At 41.2% G+C, this 26,333-nt stretch overlaps 1 protein-coding gene across 10 annotated transcripts in view; it reads right to left on the bottom strand.

Annotated features, from left to right (window-relative positions):
• Positions 1-26,333, bottom strand: part of GRB10 (growth factor receptor bound protein 10) — a 302,376-nt gene that overhangs the window by 24,283 nt on the left and 251,760 nt on the right. For all 10 annotated transcript variants that reach the window (XM_073678334.1, XM_073678333.1, XM_073678326.1 and 7 more), the window contains 4 exons: positions 24,410-24,566; positions 16,996-17,111; positions 14,512-14,586; positions 11,529-11,666 (listed from right to left, as the gene is read on the bottom strand). In XM_073678334.1, the coding sequence (XP_073534435.1) occupies positions 11,529-11,666; positions 14,512-14,586; positions 16,996-17,111; positions 24,410-24,566 (486 nt within the window). The remainder of the gene's footprint in view (positions 1-11,528; positions 11,667-14,511; positions 14,587-16,995; positions 17,112-24,409; positions 24,567-26,333) is intronic.

Here is a 26,333-nt window from a genome sequence, read left to right as displayed (position 1 = left end):
TTTTTACAGATTTTTTAATGGTACCTGGGTGTGGATGAGACTCTCCTCTCCTCCACACCCGGGTACCATCCGCACATTAGAACGCGCCAATAACACAAGTACAAATGCAGTCTTGCGGAATTGGCGCGTTCTAATGCAAGTCAATGGCGGCGAAAACGCCGCGTTTCCGCAAAATTAATGGACATTCTGCGGATTTTTGAGCGCAACAAACGCTGCGGAAAAATTCGCAGCATGGGCACAGCACATGCGGATTTCCATTGGGGAACATTGCTGCCCTTCTACCATGCGTTTTTAATGCGTTTCGCAGCTGCGGAAACGCATAAAAAACGCATCGTGTGCACACAGCCTGAAGGTCTGAATCCAGCATGATACCCAAGAACTGTTGTATTTTTGAAGGAACTACCCTGGACTTCTCTAGATTTAGGATCCAACCCAGACTTTCCAAGATGGAGGATACCAATTTAAGATGATTAACACATTGGGAGGCCGAGTATCCAACTATCAAGAAATCATCCAGGTAAGGGATAATTAAAATATTATGTTCCCTAACATGAGCCATGACTTCCGCTATAACCTTAGTAAATACCATGGGGGCTATGGCCAGACCGAAAGGTAAGGCTCTAAACTGGAAATGTTTAATTTCGGCACCTATGATCAAAGCCACCCTAAGGTATTTCTGGAAATCCATATGTATAGGTACATGGTAATTGGCATCTTTTAGGCCTAACACTACCATGTAACAGCCTGAAAAAAGTAACTTAATTGTAGATTTAATGGATTCCATCTTCAAGGTGGGAACGAACAAAAATTTATTAAGGGCTTTAAGGTTAATGATGCACCTAAAAGACCCGTCCGGCTTAGAAACCAAAAAGAGGCGAGTAGAATCCTAGCCCCCTTTCTGCTGTCTGGACTTCCACTAGGACCGCTTTATGGACCAAGTTCAGGACTTCCACTTGTAGGGCCGTCTGCTCTAAAGCTGAGGAACGGTTTGGGGTCAAGATGAATCTCCCACGAGGAATCTGCCGAAACTCGAACCTCAGTCCGGAACCTACCAGATCAAGGATCCTGTTACTAGAAGAAATTTTTGTCCAGGCAGGCAAGAAGCCCAACAGCCTCCCCCCTACCTGGGCTGCGAGTCATTGACTCAGTTTCCGGTGGACCTTGGTTAGAAGAAGAATAGCCTAATAGGAGTCCTCTACCTTTCAGTCTGCGGTCTTCCCATTTCTCCTGACCCTTCTGTGGTCTTTTTCGTAGAAACCTTCTCCTATGGAAAGGATGTTTATAAGTGGGGATAGACAAGCTAGGGAAACCTTTTTTGTAACTAGCTTTATCCAGAAGTTTGTCCAGAACAGGCCCAAAAAGATGCTCTCCTTCACATGGAATAGTACAGAGTCTCGTTCTTGCTTGAATATCACCTGGCCAACATTTCAGCCACAAGGCTCTACGGGCTGAGTTGGACATGGCGGCTGACGTCGCTGCCAATCTGACTGAATCCGCAGAGGCATCTGCCAGGAAGGCTGCTGCCCCCTGTAGGAGTGACATATCTGATAAAATCTCCTTCCTGGGGGTGTTATTTTTCAGATGGGATTCAAGTTGGTCAAGCCATATCATTAGGGACCTGGCGGTAGAAGTAGCGGCAACCGCTGGTTTTAAGGCCCCCGCAGATGTCTCCCAGGTCTCTTTCAGAAAAGTGTCAGCTTTCCTATCCAAAGGGTCCTTAAGAGCCCCCATATCGTCAAAGGGGAGAGAGGATCGTTTAGATGCCTTAGCTATAGCCACATCTATTCTGGGGGCTTTCTCCCAGGAGGAAGAAGCAGAGTCTTCAAAGGGGTATTTCCTTTTAAAGAACCGAGGAAGAATACCCTTTCTCTCTGGCCTTTTCCATTCTCTACGTATCAAGTCCTGAATTTTATCGTTAAAGGGAAAACTTTTTTTCCCTTTGTCCCAGCCCCCTGAACATAACATCCTGGACTGATTTTTCCGGTCTGGCATCTAATACCCATGGTTGACCGAATTGCTTTAATTAAACCATCGAGACCATTAAGGGGAAAACAATTCTGACCCGCACCACTATCTGAGGAAGTGGATGATGAAAAGGCTGCGTCGTCCGAGTCCAACTCATAAGCAGACGACAGGGAGTCATCAGGGGCTGGGGAGATCTCACGGTCTGTATCCACCTTTCTTTTAGTTTTTTTGGAGAGGATTTTACTAATTTCAGACTTGACCAAGGTTTTTAATCCCAAGGTCAGGCTAGGGGTCTCCTCTGCCAGCATTTGATTTATACAGGACTGACACGATTTTTTCAGATACGAGTCGGGAAGGACGTTGCTACACAATGCACACTGAATATGCTTGGTCTTGGAGGTACACTTCTTCCTCTATTAAAATTAGAAAGGGAGAAGGGATACTCCATTACTATGTGAACTTTCTTGAAGATCACTTACCCAGGTGGCTCAAAAAGGCTGGTACCGATTTGGAGGAAGGACCCTTCTCAGCCGGGGGATCATCCCTGGAGGCTGCAGATTCGTCCATCCTGCTGGAGCCGTGATGACTGGACTTAGACGCCGAACCTAGTTTTCCCGGGGACCGGGCATTACCAGAAACACGAGGGCGATGCACTTTTTGGGGATCCAAAACAGCCGCCGAGATGGTGGAGATGGCGGCTGCTCAACTTGCTGCTGCAGTAGCTGCTGTTCATTATCAGACTCCATGATAGGGAGAATGAAGCTGGGAAACCCTGATCAGTGGTGCCTGGGCCAGTTAAATAGCCCTTGATCCACCCCTCAGCCACCTGCTTTAAATCAACTTTTTTTTTTAACTTCCTACAGGGACGCTTGGCGCCCCCTCACCGCAGTTAATACCGCACTAACATCTAGGTGCAGGTGACCGGACTTCCGGGTTCCGGTCAAGTGATCGCCCCAAGGCGCGGTGACGTCATCGGGCCTCGACTTACAGGAGGAGGCCGGAAGTACGCGCCCGCAGGAGCCTTGCACCGGGAAGCTTCATACGCCGCCGGCGCTCCAAGGTAGGCCCTGCTAATAGCGATGGCCTGCTTCCCCAGAACGGGGGAGCAGCCCCCCCAGATATCCAGCGCACCGACCTCCACCGGGTGTCGATGGGGACAACATCCCACGCAACCTGCATCATCTCCAGGGCGATGGTGGGCTTGCCACCCCAGATAGGGGCGCAGTCCCACTGCAATCCGGATCAGACCAGGGGCAGACTCCTCCACAGAAAGGGGCGCAAACCTGGCTGAAGCAGATGAAAGGGCTGCCACCCCAGATAGGGGCGCAGCCCCCTGCATATCCGGTGCAAAATGCTGTGCCTTTCCCAGATAGGGGTGCACCCGCATAGGCAGAACGCTGGAGCAGCAGATCCCAGATAGGGGCGCTGCTCGACAGCCGTCGCCATCCGGTTCTTCCACGAGCCTGTAAAAAGGTTCCCTCAATCAAGGACAGGAAACCAAACTGAGGCGAGAGAGAGGGCCGCCCCCTTTTAAGCCTGTAGGTTTCCTGTCCTTGGTGGGCAGATCCCCTCTCTCTCGTGGTGCTGTCACGGTCGACCGATAAAAATTCTAAAAGTTTAAATCATCTCCTTTCGACCCATTCAAAATAAGATACAAAAAAAAAATACACATTTGATATCGCCGCATTCAGAATCGCCAGATCAATATATAGAAAGGATTATTCCAATCGGTAAACGGTGTAATGAGAAAAAAAATAAAATAAAAATTGCCAGAATTACATTTTGATTGCTGCAACATTGTAATAAAATGCAATAACGGGAGAGCAAAACAATGGATCTACCCCAAAATGGTATCCATAAAATGTCAGCTTGGTGTGCTAATAAGACCTCACCCTGCCCCAGATCCCGAAAAAAAATGCTTTTTTTTTTTTTTTTTTTTTTAACAAACTTTGGATTTTTTTCACCCACTGCTTAAATAAAAATGAACCTATACATGTTTGTTATCTACGAACTTGTAATGACCGGGGGAATCTTAATGGCCGGTCAGTTTTAGCATTTAGTGAACATGTTAAATATATATTTTAACATGTACAACTGTGGAATTGAATTTTTTTGCAATTTCACTGCACTTTGAATTTTTCTCCGCCTTTCAGTACACGATATGATGAAACCAATGGTGTCGTTCAAAAGTACAACTTGCACAGCAAAAACACACACCCTCACATGGCCATATTGATAGAAAAATAAAAAAAAGTTATGTCTCTGGGAAGAAGGGGAGCAAAAAACTAAAGCGCAAACAAGGAAAATGGCCTGGGGATGAAGAGGTTAAAAATGCATCAAACTTCAAAGTTTGAAAACTGCACGTTTTTCACCAAATTTTTGATATTTTCAAAAACAAAAACTTTATCAACCTAAATTCATGACCATCATGAAGTACAAAGCGTCATGAAAACATCTCAGAGAAACTGGAGAGGAGACAAAGTGCAAATAGGGTCTTTTCTGGGTAACAATATAGAAAGATATGCACGATTGCACTCCCCTGAATGGGTTGTATGCACACAACCATTTATAAGGCTTAAGACTGCTGCAGACCCACGAGGAGATAAATGCATAGAACTTAAATGGGTTGTTCTGCGCTGCAGTGGAGAAAACTAAAAATGAAGGATGCCAATCCAATTTCAGGTGGTTTTATTCGTCAATGCGTTTTGAAGTATATAACTTCATCAGGACAAAACCACGATAAAGATAGTCAGCATAGGCAGATATAAATAGACAAAACTTTACAAAAGGCGCGTATAACACAAAAGGATCATATGACCGGGGTGTGGCACTTCACCAGAGGTCAAGAATTGCATGTCACATGTTGCAGTTTGAAAGCACATTATTCAAAAAATCATAATGACAAGACATGAAAATATTCTTATTCAAAATAACAGATTTAGTGCTAAAAAAAAAAAAAAAAAAATGAAATGTTGCAGGAATGCCCCAAAATAAAAACATGTATATTACTTACCGGTAATGTGTTTTTTCAGAACCCATGACAACACCATCGAGAGAGGGGATCCGCCCTTCAAGGACAGGAAACCTTCAAGATAAAAAGGGCGGCGCCTCTCTCCGCATTAGTGGTTTACAGAGCATGAGAGGACATGCCAGTTAGAGTACATCATTCTTACAAAACTATAAATATATACAAACTTTCACCCACCTAGCGGAAGTTGATCACCTTAGTAACGGGAGGGAATATAAGAGTGCTGTTATGGGTTCCAAAAAAACACCTTACCGGTAAGTAATATACGTGTATTTCGGTCACCCATGACAGCACCAACAAGAGAATTAAGAGTATATTAGGGAGGGACCACAGCCTGCTGAACCCTTCTCTCAAACGTGAGATCAGAGGAGGCTGAAAGGTCAAGCCAATAGTGATTGTAGAAGGTGGATGGAGATGACCATGTGGCCGCCATATTTGTACAATGGGCACATCCGACCTTTCTGCCCAGGACGTTGCCATCTTTCTTGCAGAGTGGGCTTTCAAGTTGCCAGGAGGTTCTCTGCCTACCCCCATTGGCCATCTTGATGGCTTCTCTGATCCACCTTGATAGTAAATCTTTTGAAACCTTTGTTCCTTTCCTGGGACCCTGAAAGAAAGAGCCCTATGCTTCCTCCACGAGCTCGTGGATGCTAAATGTATAAGGCAGCCCCTAACATCCAAGGTGCGGTATTTATCCTCCTTACTAGTTTTAGGACAGAAGGATGGTAGAGCCATCACCTGTGACATGTGAAATTTAGATACAACCTTCGGCAAGAAGGCTGAGTCAGGTTTCAAAACTACTCTATCTTCCAATATTAAGGTGAAAGGTGGATCTGCAGAAAGGGCCTGTAAGTCACTCACCCTACGTGCTGATGTCAGGGCTACGAGAAGTATTGTCTTTAAGGCAAGTCATTTTATGGACCATGAGCTAAGAGGCTCAAATGGAGAGTCTGTTAATGCATTCAGCACTAAATTTAAATCCCAGGGAGGAACTTTTATTATAGGGACTGGCCTGGCACTACTGCATGCTTTAACGAATCTAGCCACCCATCTGTTTCCTGCTAGATTACAGTTATACAAGGCCCCCAGGGCTCAAAATCTGAACCTTTAAAGGTGTTAACCACCAGACCTTTTTCTAGCCCTTTCTGGAGAAACTCCAAGATGGCTTTTACGGAGACTTTTCCCCCCTATTGAGGACCCCGTGGATAAAAATTGCTTCCAGGTTCTACCATAAGTTTTTGTAGTGATCGGTTTTCTACTTCCTAGCAGGATAGTAACCAGATTTGAGGAGACTCCTGGGGCTCTAGTAATGACCTCTCAAGTTCCAAGCTGTTAAGTGTAGCCCTTTCACCTGAGGATGGAATATAGGACCTTGAGCAAGAAGGTCGCGGATCTCTGGAAGAATCCAGGGATCTGTGACGGACATATTTCTCAGCCAATAGAACCATGGTCTCTTGGGCCAAAAGGGGGCTATGAGTATCACCCGTTCCCCATCCTCCCAGATCTTCCTCAATACTGCTGGAACTAGACATGTCGGAAGAAAGGAATATGCCAGGCTGAAATCCCATTTGATCTGGAAGGCATCCACTAGATGAGGGTTTTCCCTTGGGCTAAAGGAATAGAACTTTTTTAACTTGCTGTTCTGACAGGTTGCAAAGAGGTCGATTTCTGGATAACCCCACATGGTCACTAACTGATGGAACACTGAACTGTGACCATTCCCCCTTTAACAGCGGTTTGCGGCTCAGAAAATCTGCTTTCGTGTTGTCCTTCCCCCTGTTATGAAGAGCGGACAATGACAGGATCTTCCCCCCCACTAGTGTAAAGATCTGCCCCGCCATCTGCATTAGGGATTTTGAGCGAGTTCCCTCTTGGTGGTTAATATATGCTACTGTAACTTTGTAGTCGGAGAGTATTCTTACATGGTGGCCTTGTAAGAGGTGTAATAGACTGATTAGTGTGTTTTCTACTGCACAAAGTTCCCACATGTTTGAGGAGCCCAGTCTTGCCAACTCTGACCATGTTCCTTGTATCAAGAGGCTGTCTAGATGAGCCCCCAAACCCCTGGGACTGGAGTCTGATGATCACTCTGGTAATATGGGGAACCCAGGGTATACCCTCCTGGACAGTGTCCACCCCTAACCACCAATGAAGCGAGTATTACTCTGAGGGAGCATCAGTTTTGCCTTCTAGAAATCCCTGAAGGGAACTTTCGTTTTTCAGGATGTCCCATTGCAACTCTTGTGTGGAACTGAGCCCAATTCACAGCCGGGATACAGGAGGTGAGGGAACCTAAAAGGGACATTGACCCTCAGTCATTACTGGATTTGTTATTGCTGCTGAAACAATGTTTTTTAGTTTTTAATTTTTTTGGTTGGGTAGGAGACACTCTTGTCAAACAGAGTCCAACGTAAGGCCTAAAAATATCTGAGTTCTCTGTGGATGTAACAGATTTTTCTAGGTTTAAACACCATCCTAAGTTTTTTTTTTAAGATGGTGCATACATGTTCCACTAGACTCATGCAATCATTGTAAGAATTTTCAACTATTACAAAATCGTCCAGGTAGGGGATAATCAACCTTTTTCCCTGAGATGGGCCATAACTTCCGCTATAAGTTTTGGGAATATGCAGGGTGCCATTGCTAGGCCAAAGGGGAGGGCTCTGTATTGAAAGTGCCTGATGACTCCTTGTACAGTTATTGCCACTCTGAGGTATTTCTGAAAAGTCGAATGGATTGGCACATGATAATGAGTCTCTCAGATCCAGGACGGCCATGTAACATCCCGGACAGCCATGTAACATCCAGGAAATAGAAAGCTCATCGTTGAGCTTATTGATTTAATCTTGAATGATGGTATGTTTAAGAATTTGTCCAGGCTTTTCAGGTTGATTATCACCCTCGTATGTATAGTCTGTTTTTTCACAAGGAACAAGGGGGAATAAAATCTTTCCCTCTTTCCGCCGGTGGTACTTTCCGTAAAACACTTTAGGAGGCTTAACACCTTTCTCCAATGCCTGCTGTTCCGGAGGAGATGTTCTTATAGTGGTCATGATGAATCTCTCTCTGCTGGGTTCTTTAGAAACTCCAGCCTCAATACCAATCTTATTAAATTGGGGATCCAAGCGCTAGAAGAAATCCTTTCCCAGGCTGGAAGAGTAAGAGCCTCCCCCCACCTGGGATACAGAGCCACTTTGGGGGGTTTCCTACTTTGAGATGGTCTGCCGAACAGGAATCCTTTCCCCTTCCTGGAATGATCCTTTCATCTAGATTGTTCCATGGTCGTTCTTTTTCGGTTAAATCTTTCTCCGAAAGGACTACTTAAATGATGGAAAGGATGGTTTGGGGAATCCCTTGTTGTCCCTCGCTTTCTCAAGGATAGTATCCAGAGTGGTGCCGAATAAGCAGTCTCCTTCACAAGGAAGAGCACAATTGCTTTCTTTACAATAGAGAAAAAGGAAAAGCTGCACTCACCGTACCATTAAAATAAATACTTAATTTCATATCCATATAAAAATAACAGCATGCAGGGAGTGTGGCGAGGAGGACGGACTCCTCCTCCCTGCAAGCCATTATTTTTATATGGATATGAAATAAAGGATTTCTTTTAATGGTACGGTGAGTGCAGCTTTTCCTTTTTCTCCATTGTAATGCTATTTTCCATTTTCCAAAGCATTGCACCACCATAACCATATTTGTGGATTTGTGCCTAAATTATGGGTTTTGTGTTCCTCCTGCTATATAGGTGGTGCAGGTATTCTTTCGCTTGTTGTACAATTTTTTTCTTGTCTGCATATCTCCTGGGCAGCATTTCAACCAGACCGCTCTTCGGCTTGCATTAGATAGGGCTGCAGACCTAGCTGCCAATCTAACGGAATCCGCAGAGGCATCGGACAAGAAGGCTGCGGCCCCTTTCAAGACCAGGAGAGTTTCTAGGATGGAGTCTTGGGGTGCATTGTTTAATTGATCCGCTAACCGGTAACCAAATCATGAGAGATCTGGCAGTACAGGTTGCTGCTATGGCTGGTTTTAGCGCCCCTGCAGATGACTCCCAGGAACCTTTAAGAAAGGTATCGACCTTTCTGTTCCATGGGATCTTTTAGTAACCCTGTTCCTCGATAGGCAGGGATGATCTTTTTGAAGCCTTGGACACCGCCACATCCAACTTCGGAGCTTTATTCCAGGATGCAGTAGCCTCCTCAAAGGGTATTTCCTTTTGAAGGAAGATGGGGGGAAAAACCTGAAAAAAAAACATCCCCTTCCACTCTTAATGAGCCCTTGTAACTGGTCATTAGATTGGGAAAAAAACAGAACCTTCCTGATTCAAGTCCCAAACATGTCTTGAATGGATTTTTTTTGCTTTCTGGTCAACTAAACCCATTGTGGACCGGACGGCTTTAATCAAATTGTCTACGCCTTCCAAGAGGAAACAGTGGCCTGTGCCCGAGTCCCTATCGGATGAGGAAGACTCCGTGGAATCATTTAAAATTCCTTCGTCAGAATCTGAACCTGAAAGAGTTGGTGGCAGTTTAGATCTGCAGCTCTAAGATGCTTCCCCTGAGTGAGAAAAGGATCTCAGTGACTTCTTTACTTCCGTCCTAATGAAGGAGCTTAAATTTGAGGCAAAGTTCAGAGCTCCCTCAGAGATTGACACAATTTTCTTAGCCAATCCTTAGCCAGCCCCTCTTCACAGAGCACACAACCTATGTTTTGATTTTCCTGTATGAGTGAGAGTGAGACCGACCTCATTAATAAGCCGACTTTCACATATCACTCAGACAAAAGGGGTACCGGAACGGGAGGCAGGATATTATCGGACATTTCTCCTCAGGAGACCGCGGAATCTTCAATCCTGCTTGAGCTGTGCCGGCTGGATCTTAAATCCCTAGTGCTACATACTCCACTCTGCTCAACTCCTATCCTGTGGTACACGTTGCTTCTCCTGGGTGCGCTTTTGATGCTCAGGCTGGACATGCTGCGGCTGCTCTATCTCCTCTTGCTTCTGCAGCATGGTATGCTGCTGTTGCGTGGGGAGGGCTGCTGTGAATCCATGCTTGATCACACTGTGCCCCTGCCTGGCTGGTGATCCTCCCTTAAGTACCATTGTGCCTGTGGGGGGTGTGGGATAACCGGCCGACATTGCCCTGCAGCTTCCGGTACCTCCCCCGGAAGTAATATCCTGGGTGAGAAGGTCCCGATGCACGTCGTCGAGACTTCAAATTTGTCACTTCCGGTCAAGCTCCGCGACGTCACCTCCAGGACTCGTGGTTGCCGGCCACCTTGCGGTACAGGTGCTGCAAACCTCCGCCATCTCTACGGGCGAGATCCCATCGGATCCCCCTGCAGCGCTGACCACAGCAGAGACTTGGCACTGCCCTAATCTATCAGTAAGCTCATCTTCTTGGTTTTCTGCCGCCAACGAGCTAGAAGGTCCCCCGTCAAGGACAGGAAACCACTGATGCGGAGAGAGGCGCTGTTTTTTTAATCTTGAAGGTTTCCTGTCCTTGAAGGGCAGATCCCCTCTCTTGTTGGTGCTGTCATGGGTGACCGAAAAACACTTGAACTTTGCTTTGCGTGTTCTTTAGTGGTAAGAAGTAGTGTGCTTATAAATATAAGCCACACTGTCAGTGGAAGTAACTATTCGAAAACCACTAGCGCAGGTACAAAAAAATGTGTAAGCTGCTATTACAAATTCATATGTGAGGATTAATGTATGTAAATATAAGCCGACATGCCCATAAGAGAATATATGGTCTATATAATATTGAGCATAGATATTTCTAAATCACATCCTAGTTCAAAATGCAGCAAAAACTTATGAATTCAAATAAATGCTGTATTTATTTTATTGCCGCATGGTATGAAAAGTAAATGCAATACTTAACATAGATAATCTCAAATCACATCAAGATATAGAAGAAAACAGAACTGGAAAGGGATATTAAATGTAGTATAGTGGTTCAGTAGTAGTCTTACCAGACACCCTAAAGTCATATGGTTTATTGCTAAGAGAATAAATAATAGTAAGAATTCAATGTAAGGACTTGATAGGATATGTCAGTTTAGACAATTAAAGATCATGCCACCTGAAATTGGATTGGCATCCTTCATTCTTTCTAAACAGCAGTGCAGAAGAACCCTTTTTTTTCTCCAGTTTTATGAAAACATCTCAGTATCACTGTAATAAGTAAAAAGTATTCCAAACTTGTTGCCATATAAAGTAACATGCCAGATTTGTAAAATGGGGCTCTCAAGGAAGCGAAAACCGGCTTAGGCGTTAAATATACTATTTTAATTTTCAGTTGAGTCTTTTCGGACATTTAATTTTTAAAGAGCAGCCTTTCTTATTGTGGCAAGTGTCATACAAATAAAGCTCAAGAAGTGCAATGTGTGTGCTCGGAATCATATCCATTACTGTAATGCAGATTACACCAGTCATGTTCGAGGGAAGTTTTTTTTTTTTTTTTCCTTTTTCTATAGCAGGCGCCTTTAGTTTTTGCTTGCAAAACTTAGTTAAAAAGTACAATATCTTTACCTTTGATGTTCCTTTTGTGGAGCAATAAAGACCTGAGCGTCTCAAACAAACAAAAAATTTCTTCCAAGACTTTTTTCCAATCTCTTTAACATACAAAGAGCCTTGTATTTCTGGACAACTGTTGGCATTCAAAAAATTCTGGAAAAAGGAAGAATATTGTGAGGAAGTTAGGTGGGGAGTGTGATTAGCATGAATTTTAGCAACTGCTAAGCACAAGACTAAAAATGTCAAACATTCATATACAAGTCTACATATACCAATTACAAAGTGAAACAAAGTTCAATACCTAAAGTGAGCGACATGGGTTACTTGTAATGTGACAAACATTAGCTCATTAAAACTCAACTTAAGGGTTTTTCCCACGAACAAAAGTTAATTTTAAAAATTGTCTTTATCCGGAACATACCACATCTCCTGGGCAGGGGAGGAAGCAAAAGACAATACAGATATTACAGCAGGGGATCGCAGAGGAGTCATTTTGTGAGATAAAACATTGTTTAAAAGGAGGCAGTGAAATGTTTTACCTCAGAAAATGAATCCTCTGTGATCCCCTGCTGTAATGTCTGTATTAATAATACTCTATATAGTGCCAACATATTCCGCAGCGCTTTACAATTCAGAGGTTCATATTCAACAGTCATAAGTAACATAACTAAAGATAATACAATAATTAAAGCAAAAATAATGACGACCCTGCTCCTAAGAGCTTACAATCTACAATGTGGGGGTGACACAAAGTACAGGGGCTTATTTACAATGATGGTCCAGCCATCTTGAGGGGATGAGGGATAGATAAAGGCTGCATGAGCTCATCACCAGCCAGTATCTGTAGAGCTTTTTGGTTCGCTGTATTCTCTTTTGCTTCCTCCCCTGCCCAGGAGATGTGGTATGTTCCGTACACGGTCAGACAGACAATTTTTAAAATGAACTTTTGTTTGTTTGAAACCCCTTTAAAAAGGCAGGCGAACATAGAATTACGGTAAGCATTGAAGGGCGATTCTGCTCATCACACTTGCTTTATTAGTCTACTGACAACTAGTCGATGGTATTCGGTCAATGCCAACCTAGTTTTTGACTCCCGTAAATTAAACTTTTAAAAGACATCGAATAAGTCCTTTGCGAAGGCCAGAAATGCTAGTAAATAATTCTGGAGCACCTTTCTCAGAACTCGAAATTGTGCCATTCCTGTTTTTTTTTTTTTAAAGATTTCTGGACAATTGGATATGGTCATTTACCATTTCAAAGGGCTGTGTCCTTCAAACACTGCTGACAATATAAAGACACCCCTTATTGATCGAGAAGTCCAAGTTGCTGCCTTTGCAGGAGGAATATGACCAGGTTTTATTAAGGGATGGAAAAATCAGCATGCCAGAAAAGCTGACAGTTTCTTTAATACAGGAGCTGTTTAGGGCCAGTTGTCAAAAAAATGCTATTTATTGCTTTTATTTTATTGACACCAATCCCCCGAGTATGCAGAGTTTTTTGTAATTAAAGTAACAATTTTTATGGTCTTTAGTAAAGGGGGTGTTGCTCATTGGGTTCTCCGGGGAAAGGTGGTGTGGAGCAGGGTTTGTTTTAAGGCTGCTCTGCATTATTACTATTAATATTATTTTATTGCATAAATTAGCACTACATAAAAAGGCACATACCTCTGGAACCATAAGACAGATTAATAAAAAGAAATTAATAAAAATTGCATATTCAGGAGTCCAGCAGGAACAAGAAAAGCTGGTCATTGTTGAACTGGTGACAGGGCCTCTAAACAAGTCTTCATTCTTGCATTTTATGTACTCCATAGAGCATCACAACACTAAATGCTAAACTAAACAAACTAATTTTTTTAAATCAAAATAGGTTATTGATAAATTTATAGGCAGACAAAACAGGAAGAGAAGTTATGTTAAGGGTTTTATTAAGGGATTCAATTTGCAATTGCATTGCTTTTTCTATTTTATGCTTTTTGCTGTCATTCTCCTGCAATTAAAGCTTTTTGATCTTTCATAGTCTACAGCTGGTTTCCATGAAACTTAGCCACTAGTACCTGTCCAAACCAGGCAGAGAGTGTAGTAGTTACATTCAAGGATAGAAGTTAACTCCTAACATACCTCTCACCTCTTTATTGCCCATTGAGATATATGTGCTCAACTCCCTCGCCCCTCACTTTTTGCTCCTGACAAGGTGTTATTATAGGCAATGCAAAATCACCAGCCTGAATCATCCTCATTTTCTCTGAGACCAGTTCTCCTAATCACTGCTCTAACTGTATGGATCTGTAAGCTTTTTCAAATGCCCTGTTATCTGTGTAAATATTGTGATAACAGTGAATACTTCAGAACAAGCCACTGATGTGTTCTAGCAAAACTTGGACGGAGCAGTCTAGTCTCTGTAATACTACAGTACAGCTCTACTACTCGAAAGAACTGTCCCTCAAGGAGTAGTGCCCGCCCTACCAGAAACTAGGTAAAAAGACTAACAAGACTGCACAGGTCTCAGCTACTGAGAACTTGAGAAAATCTCTTTAGGCAAGGTAAGGCTTTGGCTACACACATTTTAAGCTCCAGATATTGTCACACTAATCAAACTTAAAAAAAAAAAAAAAAAAAAAAAAAAAGAAAAATGAAAGAACTAACTGAAAAGTGTTGCCAAAATAAAAGGCTTTTCACATCCAAGTCCATCTCTGTTCTAGCAGCATCTTTTGGTGCTTTCCTTCATTTCTACATACCAATACACATTAAATTGAGTCCCATGAGCTTGATCAATTGTATGTCACATCGTTCATACAAAAAAGACTGAAGAACTGAAGTCATACCTGATTTAATTGGCAAATCATGGACTACGTGCTATATTCTTAACACTCAAGAAACCTAACCTTTATGAGAAAGTCTTTGGGAACATCTCCAAAAAGATACACAATACAAATACAATATACAATACAATTGCAGAACAAATAAGTTTTAAATCAGTAAATAGGCATTAGCTTTACCTGGAGTAATTCAGATTTGGGAATGCTACCATTTGATTGCTGACACCATGCTACCATCTGTTCTGGAAAGAAATTCTTTCAAAAAAGGAACAAAAAAAGTCAGCACATCATTTAAACTGTTAAGCCTGTGAAACACAATAAAACGGTTACCATTCACATTACATAGGTTATGTTTAGCATGTATGCTGGGAAAGTTCCGAAAATGCATGCTAAATATAACTTTAGGGAGCTTCATTAGTCAATGCATATGTCTATTGGCCCACCTCTAAGGCTACATTCCCACGATGAGGTTTTGAAGTTGCATAATTTCTGCACCTATTTAAATTCGGTTAGTTGTGTTTTTTTATTGCATGGTGTTTCTATAATATGCGTTTTCATAGCTTTTTTATGCTGCGTTTGTCTGTTGGTGTCATGATATAAATGAAGCAGCTTTGTTTTTGAAACCTCCTGGTATTTGGCCTTCACAAAACTTTATTGGCATACTTGGGTGCGGATTACATGCATTTCTGCTGCGGAAACTCTTAAAGCACACGTATGTTTACCTGTGAAATTTCTGCACCTAATGCAAGCCTATGGAGAAATGCCACACAGAAAACTCCGCGTACCCGCAAGAGAAATTGACATGATGTGGATTTGAAACATGCACCGCAGGTCAGTTTATGCTGCGTTAAAAAGAAGCACAGTAGGCATGAGGTTTCTATACATTCCATCCACTTTCTTAGAACTGTAATCCGGAGCAATAAAAGCTCATCGTGGGAACGTAGCCTAATAGTATACACAAAAAGAAGGCTTATGACAAATGGGTTAAAACAGATGCCACTTTAGTCTATGGTTTATTGATATTTGTGACAGATCCCTAGCAGTGTCCATCATCCATAAAATTATAATAGTAATCCATTTTATGGATCTGTATTTAAATGCTCATGATGTATAGGTAACTAACTGCTTCTTGCTGTAGCTTTGATTAAACCGTTTCATCTGCCACAGCTCTGCTAATCCTCTTAAATGATCAGCTCATGTCTTTGTAATTTTCAATATTTTTAAGCTGCTCATCACCGCCTCATAACAGAGGCAACTTTCTGCATATACACAGAAAAGTGTCAATCAATGGCAGAGGAGGGGTTATACACAATTATATGTGTTTAAATAAAATGTTCCTGTGCTGAGATAATCTTCTAAATGTGCCCCTGCTATCTACTGTGTAATGGCTGTGTCTGACTGTGCAGGAACATGGTCTGATCATACCACAGCTCCTGGGCAGGGAGGAAGCAAAAGAGTATACTGAGGGTCACACACAGCCATCACACAGGAGCGTATTTATAAGATTATCTCAGCACAGGAACATTTTATTTAAACACCTACAATTGTGGAAATTTCAAAATCTAGTTATTAAAATTACTTGTTTGTGGGAAAACTCCATTATAGACCAGGACTTCTAATAAGACCTTAATTATGGGCCACTTTATGCTTCTCCACATTTTAGCAGCCATAAAAAATATTTTTACACCAATCCGGTTGTTTATTTTGTGAGAAAATGTCATTTTTTCTACTGGCAAATATAAAAAAAATTTCCAAAACTCATTTGACAACGTTCCAGTTTCATACTAAACCAGATTAATTTGCCTTTTTTAAATTAAGCTTTTAAATACATTTCATGATTACATATTTGTTAAATAGGTTTCCTTAGAGGCAACAAAAAAACTGGGGACATTACATCTTTATTGCGCAGTGTTTCACTGTAACTTCCCTGTAACTGAGGCATGCGTAGGAACTCCATTTAAGAAGAAAAGCTCTGTTATTATACAAGTCACTGGCAGAGCTGATATGGGGGTGAGAAGACAAGGTAGGCATGTCTGACCACAAGAACCGATATGCTCCAACTAGATTGCAAGAACGTTAATGCAGCTAGCAGACAAGAGACACAAGGCCCCCTCTCCTGTGTGATCGACCCAATGAAATCCATGAACTCCAGATTCCTCACGAAAGTAAAAAGCAAAGCATGCAAGATGTGATTAGTATTCAAAGCATGCGTAAGTCATATATAGCAGTCACTGATTAAAGGAGAAAATGTGATAATTGTGCTGTGCTCTGCTCCTTTCCAATCATCGGGGCAGCACCGACCAGTCACAGCTGTTATTCACGCATTCAGTTCATTGATGTCCCCCTTACCCTGTAAATGTACTGAGTGGGCTGTTAATCAACTCAGTGGGTATGATCAGAGAACAACCATGACTGGAGAGCAGCTGGGTAAGGAACGATTAAAACATTTTCTCCTTCCACCAATGACTGCTACCTGTGACACCCACATGCTCTAAATGCCAATCACCACCCCCAACAGGCTGTGCTTTTACTTTTATGTGGAATCCAGACCAGACAGGTGACCTTGAAATTATTACATTTTGCTGACCTGAAAAGAAAAAAGTAATTAAAAGGGTTATTTACATTTCAATCACAATACAGTAGTCTTAAATATGGCCTTCTTACCACAGGATTTTTGAAAAATTCATATTTTGCATAATTCTTTCTGAACAGAAACTTGCTTTCACTTGTCATCATGGATTGAATTTGCAATACCAATTCATGGTCTTCAAGACATCGCTCTAATTTAAAGGATACAAAAAGTTTAGTATTTCTGATTATTCATGATCATTGGTGGCAGACAAGTAGTCTTTTCAAAAGTATGCCCACAGTATTTATTAGAAGACAAAACTATTTGAACTGTAGGTTGTTCCCTATCAAAGTAATCCTGCAATTTATTGCCTATCCTTTAACAGAAAATTAGACCAGTGGGGGTTTAAAAGTTGGAACACCTTTCCAGCAATTGGGGCCCCAAAATGCTCTATCAGAATGCAATGGCAGCCAACTCCGGTAGTCCCAAAAAGAATGAAACAAGCAGTGTTGGATATAAGGGGCAACAGCTGTATTCCAATGGAGTTTTTCATAGTGCTGTGCCTCTAAGTGCGTGGGTTCTACTAGTCGGACCCTCACCGGTCCACAAGTTATCACCATAGGTTGCTCAACCAAGAAATTTTCATTCCAGCAGCGCAGCCCATTTTTAACGCATTTCTTCCACCTCTGGTTCTTGTGGTGGAGTTACTCTCGCAGTCCAGAGGCAGCTGGAAACTACTGTATAAGTGGTGAGCAACACAGATTGTCTTTGTCCTCCACCATTAGGATTTTACTTTGTGTGCGCTATTTCCTTTAAAGCTTCACTTCTTAATCAAATCCAAAAAGACAGATTGTAGTCTCAGACCTTTAACATGAACCTTTGCAAATATTAACCGTACTTGCCAACGCCATGGCTTTAGCAGTCGCTTCCAATCACCATCCAGGAAAAGAACTGCGCAGACAGGCAGACTAAACCAGCTCGTGTTTCCACAGCTCAACTTTGACACCAATATACAGTACATGTAATGGGACCAAGACAAAAAGAAGGGTTGTGGGGGGCCAGGAGAACAAGCCATCCTAGACTAAACTATAAAAATGGGGCTTGTGCGAGTGTGGCTATGGGGTCCCTGTCATTCTACTACTATGCAGAATGTTGTGTATAATGGAACAAGTCACTAAAGCTTGGCTCACTAAAGAGTTTCCTAGCGGACATATTTGCTTGTGTTTATTCTGTATTTTAATTTCAGTATAACTTGCTCAAACTATAGGCTTACAAACTTTTCAGGGAGCTTATAAATAGTGGAGTTCTGGGGGAAGAAAAAAAAAAAGACTCAGATAAGAGCATCATTAGAGAACAATATATTCTATATACACCATGTCTATAATTTATTGATGCTCCTATCTGAGCCTCTTTTTTCCCCTAAAGTCTGCCATTATGACAACCCCAGGATTGTTATATGTTCTCAGTTAACCTCAGCTTATGCTAGTCTAAAGTGCATTACTGCCTTTAAAAATTTATGTTCTCATAGATAAATATAGTTTAAAACATCCTTTGTATAAATTGGTGCGAAAAACTGTGCAGCCTCAGAATACTAAGTTTAGTTACATATTTGTACCACTTTACAAAAGGGTATCTTGCATGCAGTGGCATAGCTAGAGTGATGTGCCCCGATGCAAGATTTAGACCGGGGCCGCCCCTCATTTTCAGTAAACGAAAGATTTGTAAGTAAATGAAATTTGGTATTTTCCTTAATGCTTATATTCAATTTTATACGCCTAGAAATGTACATATGGGTGCCCGAGGATTACACATAGGATTTAGCAATGTGTTTGTTTGCACTTAGATTCTGGTAAGCGAACTCAGTTCTTCGGCATTTCCAGTTATTTATATGACTTCATGCATCTCTCCACATAGTCCTTGTTGTAGATCAGGTTTTTACTGCTTATTTTTAATGGCGTTTTATGTATATATTTTCAATAAAAACTGTAGGTTTTAATTTACTAAAGCATATACCAAAATACAAATTGCCTGATATCGTGCACAAAGTATGTGACTGGAGCATTTTACTCTGACAGTAGGCCTGTTAGGCCTTCATATTTGAGATAATATTAAAGCGGTCTATGGAGCGCTAGGGTAATGATCGCTATGGGAACAGGATTATGGTTTTACAAAACCTTTTAACCCTCTCCACAATGCATTTCAATTAAGATAGTAAGCACTATAGAAACACATTGTGGAGAGGGTTAATAAAAGGTTTGTAAAGCCATAATCCTGTTCCCATAGTGATCATTACCCTAGCGCTCCATAGACCGCTTTAATATTATATCTCAATTGTTTCATCCCTCCACCTGAGGGAAAGCAGCAGAAGCAGCTTTGGGTTGATCCTATCCCATATTGGAGATACTAAAGGATCTGCTGTGACTGGATAAACTCCTCCTTGTCAGAAGGACCTACGGTGACGTACATCCGGTCCCCTACCACGTGATCAGAACTTGGAAACGCCATTAACGGGCAGCGGCAAGCAACATCCTGAGTGGGAACCAGCCTCCCCAGATTTAAGCGTAAACTGGGGTTGTGCACCCCTGCACAACCCCATTAGATAAGTGGCCAATTGGCACCTGATCTTATAATCCACTAGACCACCAGGTTCTTTCACAAAGTGCGCTCCTGTTATTTTTTGCTTTACATGTTAGGCCTTCATAAGCAGTGTCTAAACAGGACACCATAGTTTAAAGACCCAGAGGCCATGACTTAGCCTTGGGTTGTCTTAGCAACCACTGACGCCTCGTGATTGTGTCAAGAGAGTATGAGGTAGTGCTGTAAGGCGAATAATGAAGGCCCCTTTAAGCATTTAGAATCGGCTGTTGCCATTGACAGCATTTTGGGAGCCTGAATTTCATATCATGGGCTTGGTATATCAAACATCCATAGAGCGCCTTGTCATTGATAATTTATTCCATTACCATATATATTTGCAATTGCTTTATACACATTATATCTTAGGTTTGTAATAGAACAGAGTGGAGAACAGTCATAATTGGCAGAGTGGTATTCAGCAAAACCTGGTAGTCACCGTAGCCCATTGGCACCATGGGCCGTGCGCTGTAAAAGCCGCCTTCACAGATTTAGCATGGCATTTAACAGGTTAATAGCATTGTACCAAGATCAGCTCCATCAGCAGCAGTTAAAGAAAGATGATGGCTGTATAACGAAGGCCAAGTTTATGAGCGATCCTGCTTCAAAGAATTATGTAAATGTATGTCATATGTTGAAAAAGTGGGTTAAAACAAAACTCATCCTGCAAAAAAATAAATACAGCAATATGTAATGGAAAATTACAATTGTGATGGCTTTCAGAGGGTACAGAATTTATTTAAATGGCTATCATTTTTTGCCTAAATAGTATGCTAGACCCCCCTTAAGGTGAGCAGTAAGATGCAGAAATGAGGATAAGATTTTAGAGACTTGTCCTGCATATGGAGCTAAAGAAGCAGCCAAAAAGTAAGCAATTCAGCGGTGCACTTTTTTTTTTTTTTATAGCATCCAAGTTACCACTGATGTAAATGCAGAAAAAAAGAAAAAAAAAGATATAGATTTAAAATGAAATGCAGAAGTCATTATGATAGGAGGTGCCACCCAATTGAAAAAGATTATACCCTTGTGACGATACAGCTTAAAATCTTAATTAGCCAGACAATTCGATTTGTTAAGTCAACAGAAACACACTATTTTGTGTTTCTGTTGACTTGTACAAGTATGTGTATTTCAAGAAGGACAGACCAGTATTTGTATATTTCTGATTGTTATCTCCTCATGGGTTTGGAAACAATGATGTTGGCTAATATGCTAATTACATATTGTACTAAAAAGCCAGCTGAATGTTGATTTAAAGAGCCCACTATTTACCAGCTATATAAATTGATTAGCTAAAACAATGAGACCTGAGTGAGCCCTGCACCTTTACCTCTGACCCGTGACTGACATTTGACCTCTATATGTAAATATAAAAAGGGCTTTTCTATCCTGCTAAGAGACTTGAAACAGATTGAAAAAAGATTTTACAAGGAGAAAAAGACATCCTTCTGGACAGTAGATGGATAGCATGGCAGCTCCATCCAGAGACACAGATTTGGATTCTACATGATTCCAGTCTAAGGGTATCGGCCCTGACTGGAAAGATACAGATCTGCTCCATTAACCATCAGAGCCCATGGATACGTTTGGAGAGACCAGGTTGGGACGAAGAAGTCACCTGGCCCCATGGATATGTTGCTTGAGGTTGCCAGGAGGGACCATCCAGTCGCCTGGAACCCATGGAGACCGATGGAGACAGTTGGAGACAGTTGGGGAAGCCAGATTGGGACAAGCCAGTCATCTGGCCCCATGGAAACGCTCAGAGTCCAGAGTGGGACCCTCAGGTCTCCTGGCCTCGTACCTTGATGGATTGCTAGCTTTCTAAGCTTGCAGCTACCTTCTGTGGGGGCCCGCCAGAAGCGGGGGGCCACTGGTTGAGGTAGTTGGCCCTGTAAGTCCCAAAGTCGCAACTGTTCTCTCCCAGGAGGGCAGAGTGGAAGGGTGAGACTAATGTTGTACCATCTTGGGTATTTGCTGGGACGGTTCTGTTTATTGTCTGTTTTTTTGGTTCAATAAAGTATTGCCACACTGTTTTACCCTCACCCTGTGTTGCGTAGTGTTACGCCCACGGAAGACCCCGGGTCTTGACAGCTCTGATGCTTTCAAAGAAAAACAAAACAATCCACACTCCGAATGGAGGGGAGAGACATTTGGCTTTCAGAGTCCCGCAGTGTTCCCAAATAGAAGTTAACAGCACGTATGGTATTGCTGTACAGGAGGAATGAGTCTCCAGAAGCACAAGTTAGGCACAACGCATTGTGCAGCAAAATGGACAATTTTCACAGCAAGCCAATTTCTAGAACATAACTTGTGGGGTAAAAATGGTCACTATACCCCAAGATGAATACCTTATAGGGTGCCTATTCCAAGATAGGGTTCAAATCTTAGGGATTTCTTTATTTTATCTCAAAGCTCTACAATTGTTAGCCTCTGCTATGTAAATGACCATAGCCTCAAACGCACATTGTGCTTTGATCTGTGGCCTAATCTTTATCCTAGACATCCAAAAGGGCTCATGTCTAGAGTATTTTTACACCTAAAAACCGCATAATTGAAAGGTTGTATTTTTACAATAAGGCAAGTTGAGCACAGAAATTACTTAAGTAATGCAAATGCCTCTGTAAAATTTACTGTGCTTTAATTTCTGTAAAAACACCTGTGGGTTGTAAATGAATATTATATCCTTATGTGAAGTCCATGAAGAGTGGTTTACAAAATGGGGTCACCTCTAGGGCTCAGTGAATGCAAGAGGCACCCAAGAGCTATATTTTTGTAAAGTTAGCATTCCCAAAACCTAATGGCGTTCTTTCCCTAGGAACACCTGTTTCCCAATCAGTCTGTACAAAAAGGCTAGTTCATTGGTTGAAGTCATTTTTAAGATTGCGTAAAAATATTTGTTTTCAACAGCACAATTCAGCGTAAACAGGACATGTGCTACTGAGAACAATGACGCAGAACTGGTGTATTAATAATCATTCTATGCACATGAAAATGCCATGCAAGATATTAGAGCTAAAAACCACCTATGCTAGCTAGTGGGTCATGACCCAAAAAAAGCATCAAAGCAGCAAATGGCAACAACACCCCTGGTATCGTGAAATAAGAACTAGATATAAGCATAAATGAATATACCACTGCGCTAGGATGCTACGGTAATATATACCTGTAGGGCATAGCCCACGGGGTCTGCAACTAGGCAAAAATTTATTAAAAAGTGAAACAAAAAAAACTATTGCAGTGGTCCCCTTAGGGCTTGTTCCAATCACTTAGACCCTAGATACAAACAAATTAGAAAGCTGAATACCAGCTGTACAAATGTATACCATAGGCTGAGTACCCAGAGCTTGTAAAGGTCTACTACCAGACTGGTTGTGCTACCATCAATAAATTGGTGCATATAGTGTACATAGTGGGAAAAAAAAAAACATACAACTGTCCAACCAGTATGGTGCACATGAAGCATTAATAATTTAAATATAACTGAAGGCAAGACACATAAAACAATGATGATCACTATATTACAGTAGAGATACATAGGCTAGCTATTAAGTCCAAGAGTTCTATTCAAACTCACAATAAAACAGCATTATTATTAACCGAGATACGAGAACTCTTGGACTGAATAGCTAGCCTACGCACGATTTTGTGGGTGAAACTGAATTTCTTTTAAAATTGTGTGGCCATTACCAATTATATGTGGCTGCAGTCGCAAATGCAAGAAGTTTGGACAATATGAAGATGCTATATTAATTGTCAACCTTTAACAGGTAAAAAGATCACAACAGCTACAAAATAAGTTCTTGAAAAACTCAGACAGCCCAGAATATATTGTACAAATCCTTAAAGGGCAATTTCACCACCTCCCCCTAAGACCCCCCTCCCCAAAAAAACAAGTTATGTCCCAATCCATAGGTTAGGTGATAACATGCAGATTCCTCAGACCTCCAACAATTCCAATATCAGGGTTCTGCAGCAAAAGAGTGCATACTCCGTCTCTACTCAGTCTATGGTCTATGGAAGTGCCGAGTATACCGTTCAGCTAATTCCGGCAGTGAATGGAGGTTGAGCATGCATTCAAGACGGGGACTCCCTATGTAGAGATCACTGGGCGTCCCAGGGTCAGAACGGCAGCAATTAGCAAGTTATACCCCATCATCCGATATAACTGCGGAATAGAGAGATCTAGGATATATCCTACATTTTTCTGGAAATAGCCCTCTTTATTTTTGGGGAATTTAAAACTATTTAATCTAGTAAATAAGCAATTCAATCCAAATGACTATCTTTGCCTAAAATGCATTTATTAATATGTAACTGGCATTTTTACTGCAGCACAGAAACTGGAAATGCCAAGCTGTGAAAAAAGGTGCAAAGATTATATAACACCATGAAGTTACTGTACCACCAGTAAGGAGCAACACAATTCTAGATCATTTAAGCTGTATATAGGAGATGTCCTCAGTTCCTCTGGGTTTGCCATTACAGCATTTAAAGCTCACTAATTAGATTTAACCTACTTAAATCCATTTTACAATGGACTTTAAAATGCTCATTGTAGATGTAAGGTTGTACATTTCTACTTGAAATAATTCAACAGTGATTCTTCGCTTCTACTTTGTGCATATCTGCTTATTCTTACTGAGAAATAAGCAAGTCTATAGAAAAGCACATAACACTCTTCTGCAGGTCATGCTTAATATATTCTGCACTAGAGTTGCATTTTTATTGTAGTAAATCTGATGCGTTCACAAAAACATTCAAAATCATGGTGAAAGGTGTTAAAAAAAAGAGAAATATTGTCCCAATGTTGTATGATGAAAAATATTACATAGTAGTGAAAAAGCAGTTGTGTAAACTGGCTTCACCAATCCCTACCTAATCCTAGGTGAGGGTGGTGCTCCACAAGTGTCCAGCTGTTGTCATCCACACAATGACTTTTGTAAATCAGCAACTGGCAGAAGTCCCTGGCTGTCATGTCTCCTAGAATCTCCACCATTTTGCAAGTCCCATCTTCACTAAAGACTTTTACAACCTGTAACAAAAAAACACTTAATCTTATATTTCGGTCATTGCATTAATAGTATTTATTCTTTGCTTCCCACCTCAACATGCAATGAATGAATATGACTGTTTGCTGAAACTTTAGAATACAGTGAACAAGTCAGAGTCCTTCTGCCTTTCGCCTGTTTAGCAGGGAACTTACTTCAACTCCTTAGCTTCTTAAAAAAAAAAAAAAAAAATCTATATAATCGATATCTAGATATATTAATCTACTGTATCTAAAAGTCAAGACACTGACTAGAATTAAATTTTGCTGACATTGGAAGAAAAGAAATGCAAAGTTGTCTATTCAATAAAAGCTGAACATATGCGGGTGACATTCTATGCCATGAATTCTTTTTAAAAAGTAATCTTTATTTGAAAGTGTGGTTTTAAAAGGAATTTACAGTAAATGTTAAGCATGCAGTCATCTGAAAATGTCTGTTTTATAGAAATTAGACATTTCCCCTTTAACACTAATTACATAAAAGTGCATGATCTGCATGTTTAACCAAACCAGGATAACCTTTGAAAAATGTGCTTTAGATGCTTTAAGCACAGTACTGTACATTTACATAGGCAGTAGGAAAGACACCAGCATTATGACATGAAACATGCAATAAAATTATTTTCTTCAAAATACAGAAACATTTACAAGGATCGTTTGATGAGATCTATACACAGTACATGGTTAACATACAAGTGCATAAGCCACACATACAATCATTTGGTGAAACACTAATGACATTAGAAAATGATTTAAACATGAAGACTCTTACCTCTACTGCATGTAAAAGGCAGCAGTCAGGAGAACAAGATGGCATTTTTAAGTCTAGATTGCCTCTTGAAATACTTTTATTTTCCTTTCTCCCTTCCAAGCCTCTCTTGCAGACTAAAAGCTGCACACTCGGAAGAACACACAGTGTCAACGGATTACTGTACTGTACCTGTCACGTAGCCAGTCTTACATGGCACTGTTCCTGGGGAAAGGCAGGCAACTCTTCCAGAGCTCCTCTCAAAGGGTTACACAGTCAATCTTTTAGGTAGTGAATCAAACCACATTTTGCAGACCAATGGTAGTTCTCCACTGACTGATGTAATCATTTCCCACACACTCTTGCTGACTTAGTTTTTTTCATATATAAATGAAAAAAAATTAAAATCATACCAGAGAAAAATCTGTTTTATGACCACCCACATTAATATCCAAATCCCCAAGTTAATTAAAAAATAAAGTTCAAAGTGGAGAAGAAAAAAAAAAAAAGAAGAAGAATGGAGAGGAGGAGGGGGTGAACATTCTCTGCCAAAAGCATGCGTGTAGTCTGAATCCTGATTGCTGAGCCAAACAGCTCACACAATAGCCTGCCTGGAAGCAGCTGATGTCATCCACATGCAACTTAAGCATCTGAACTTCTGGTCTGCTTTATCACCATTTCCCCTTCTTCACAGGTTTACAAGATGCCAATTCACCCTTCATAGTGTTAACATTTGATTCTTAAATGAGAGCAGGTATTATAGTTTGCATTAAGCAGATTCTTGGTGTTCTGCTCAAAAACATTTTTTTAATAGAGAAACTAACGGAAGAGCGTCATTTTATTTTTAATACGTACAGCTAGCCACTCATTACCTTTTATCTGGTAGTGCACATAAAATATCCATACGCTGATGAGTTGAGCATGCACACACTTTGTAGTATATACAAAATAGATACACTGTAGCAAGAGCAACTTGGGCAAACTAAAATATTACAGCAAGTGTG

Source organism: Phyllobates terribilis, unplaced genomic scaffold (genome assembly GCF_046119375.1).
Source record: "Phyllobates terribilis strain yellow unplaced genomic scaffold, ASM4611937v1 Scaffold_4__5_contigs__length_816908805, whole genome shotgun sequence".
Lineage (NCBI taxonomy): Eukaryota > Metazoa > Chordata > Amphibia > Anura > Dendrobatidae > Phyllobates > Phyllobates terribilis.
The sequence above is the reverse complement of the archived record's forward strand: the minus strand, read 5'-3'. Positions and strand labels throughout refer to the sequence as shown.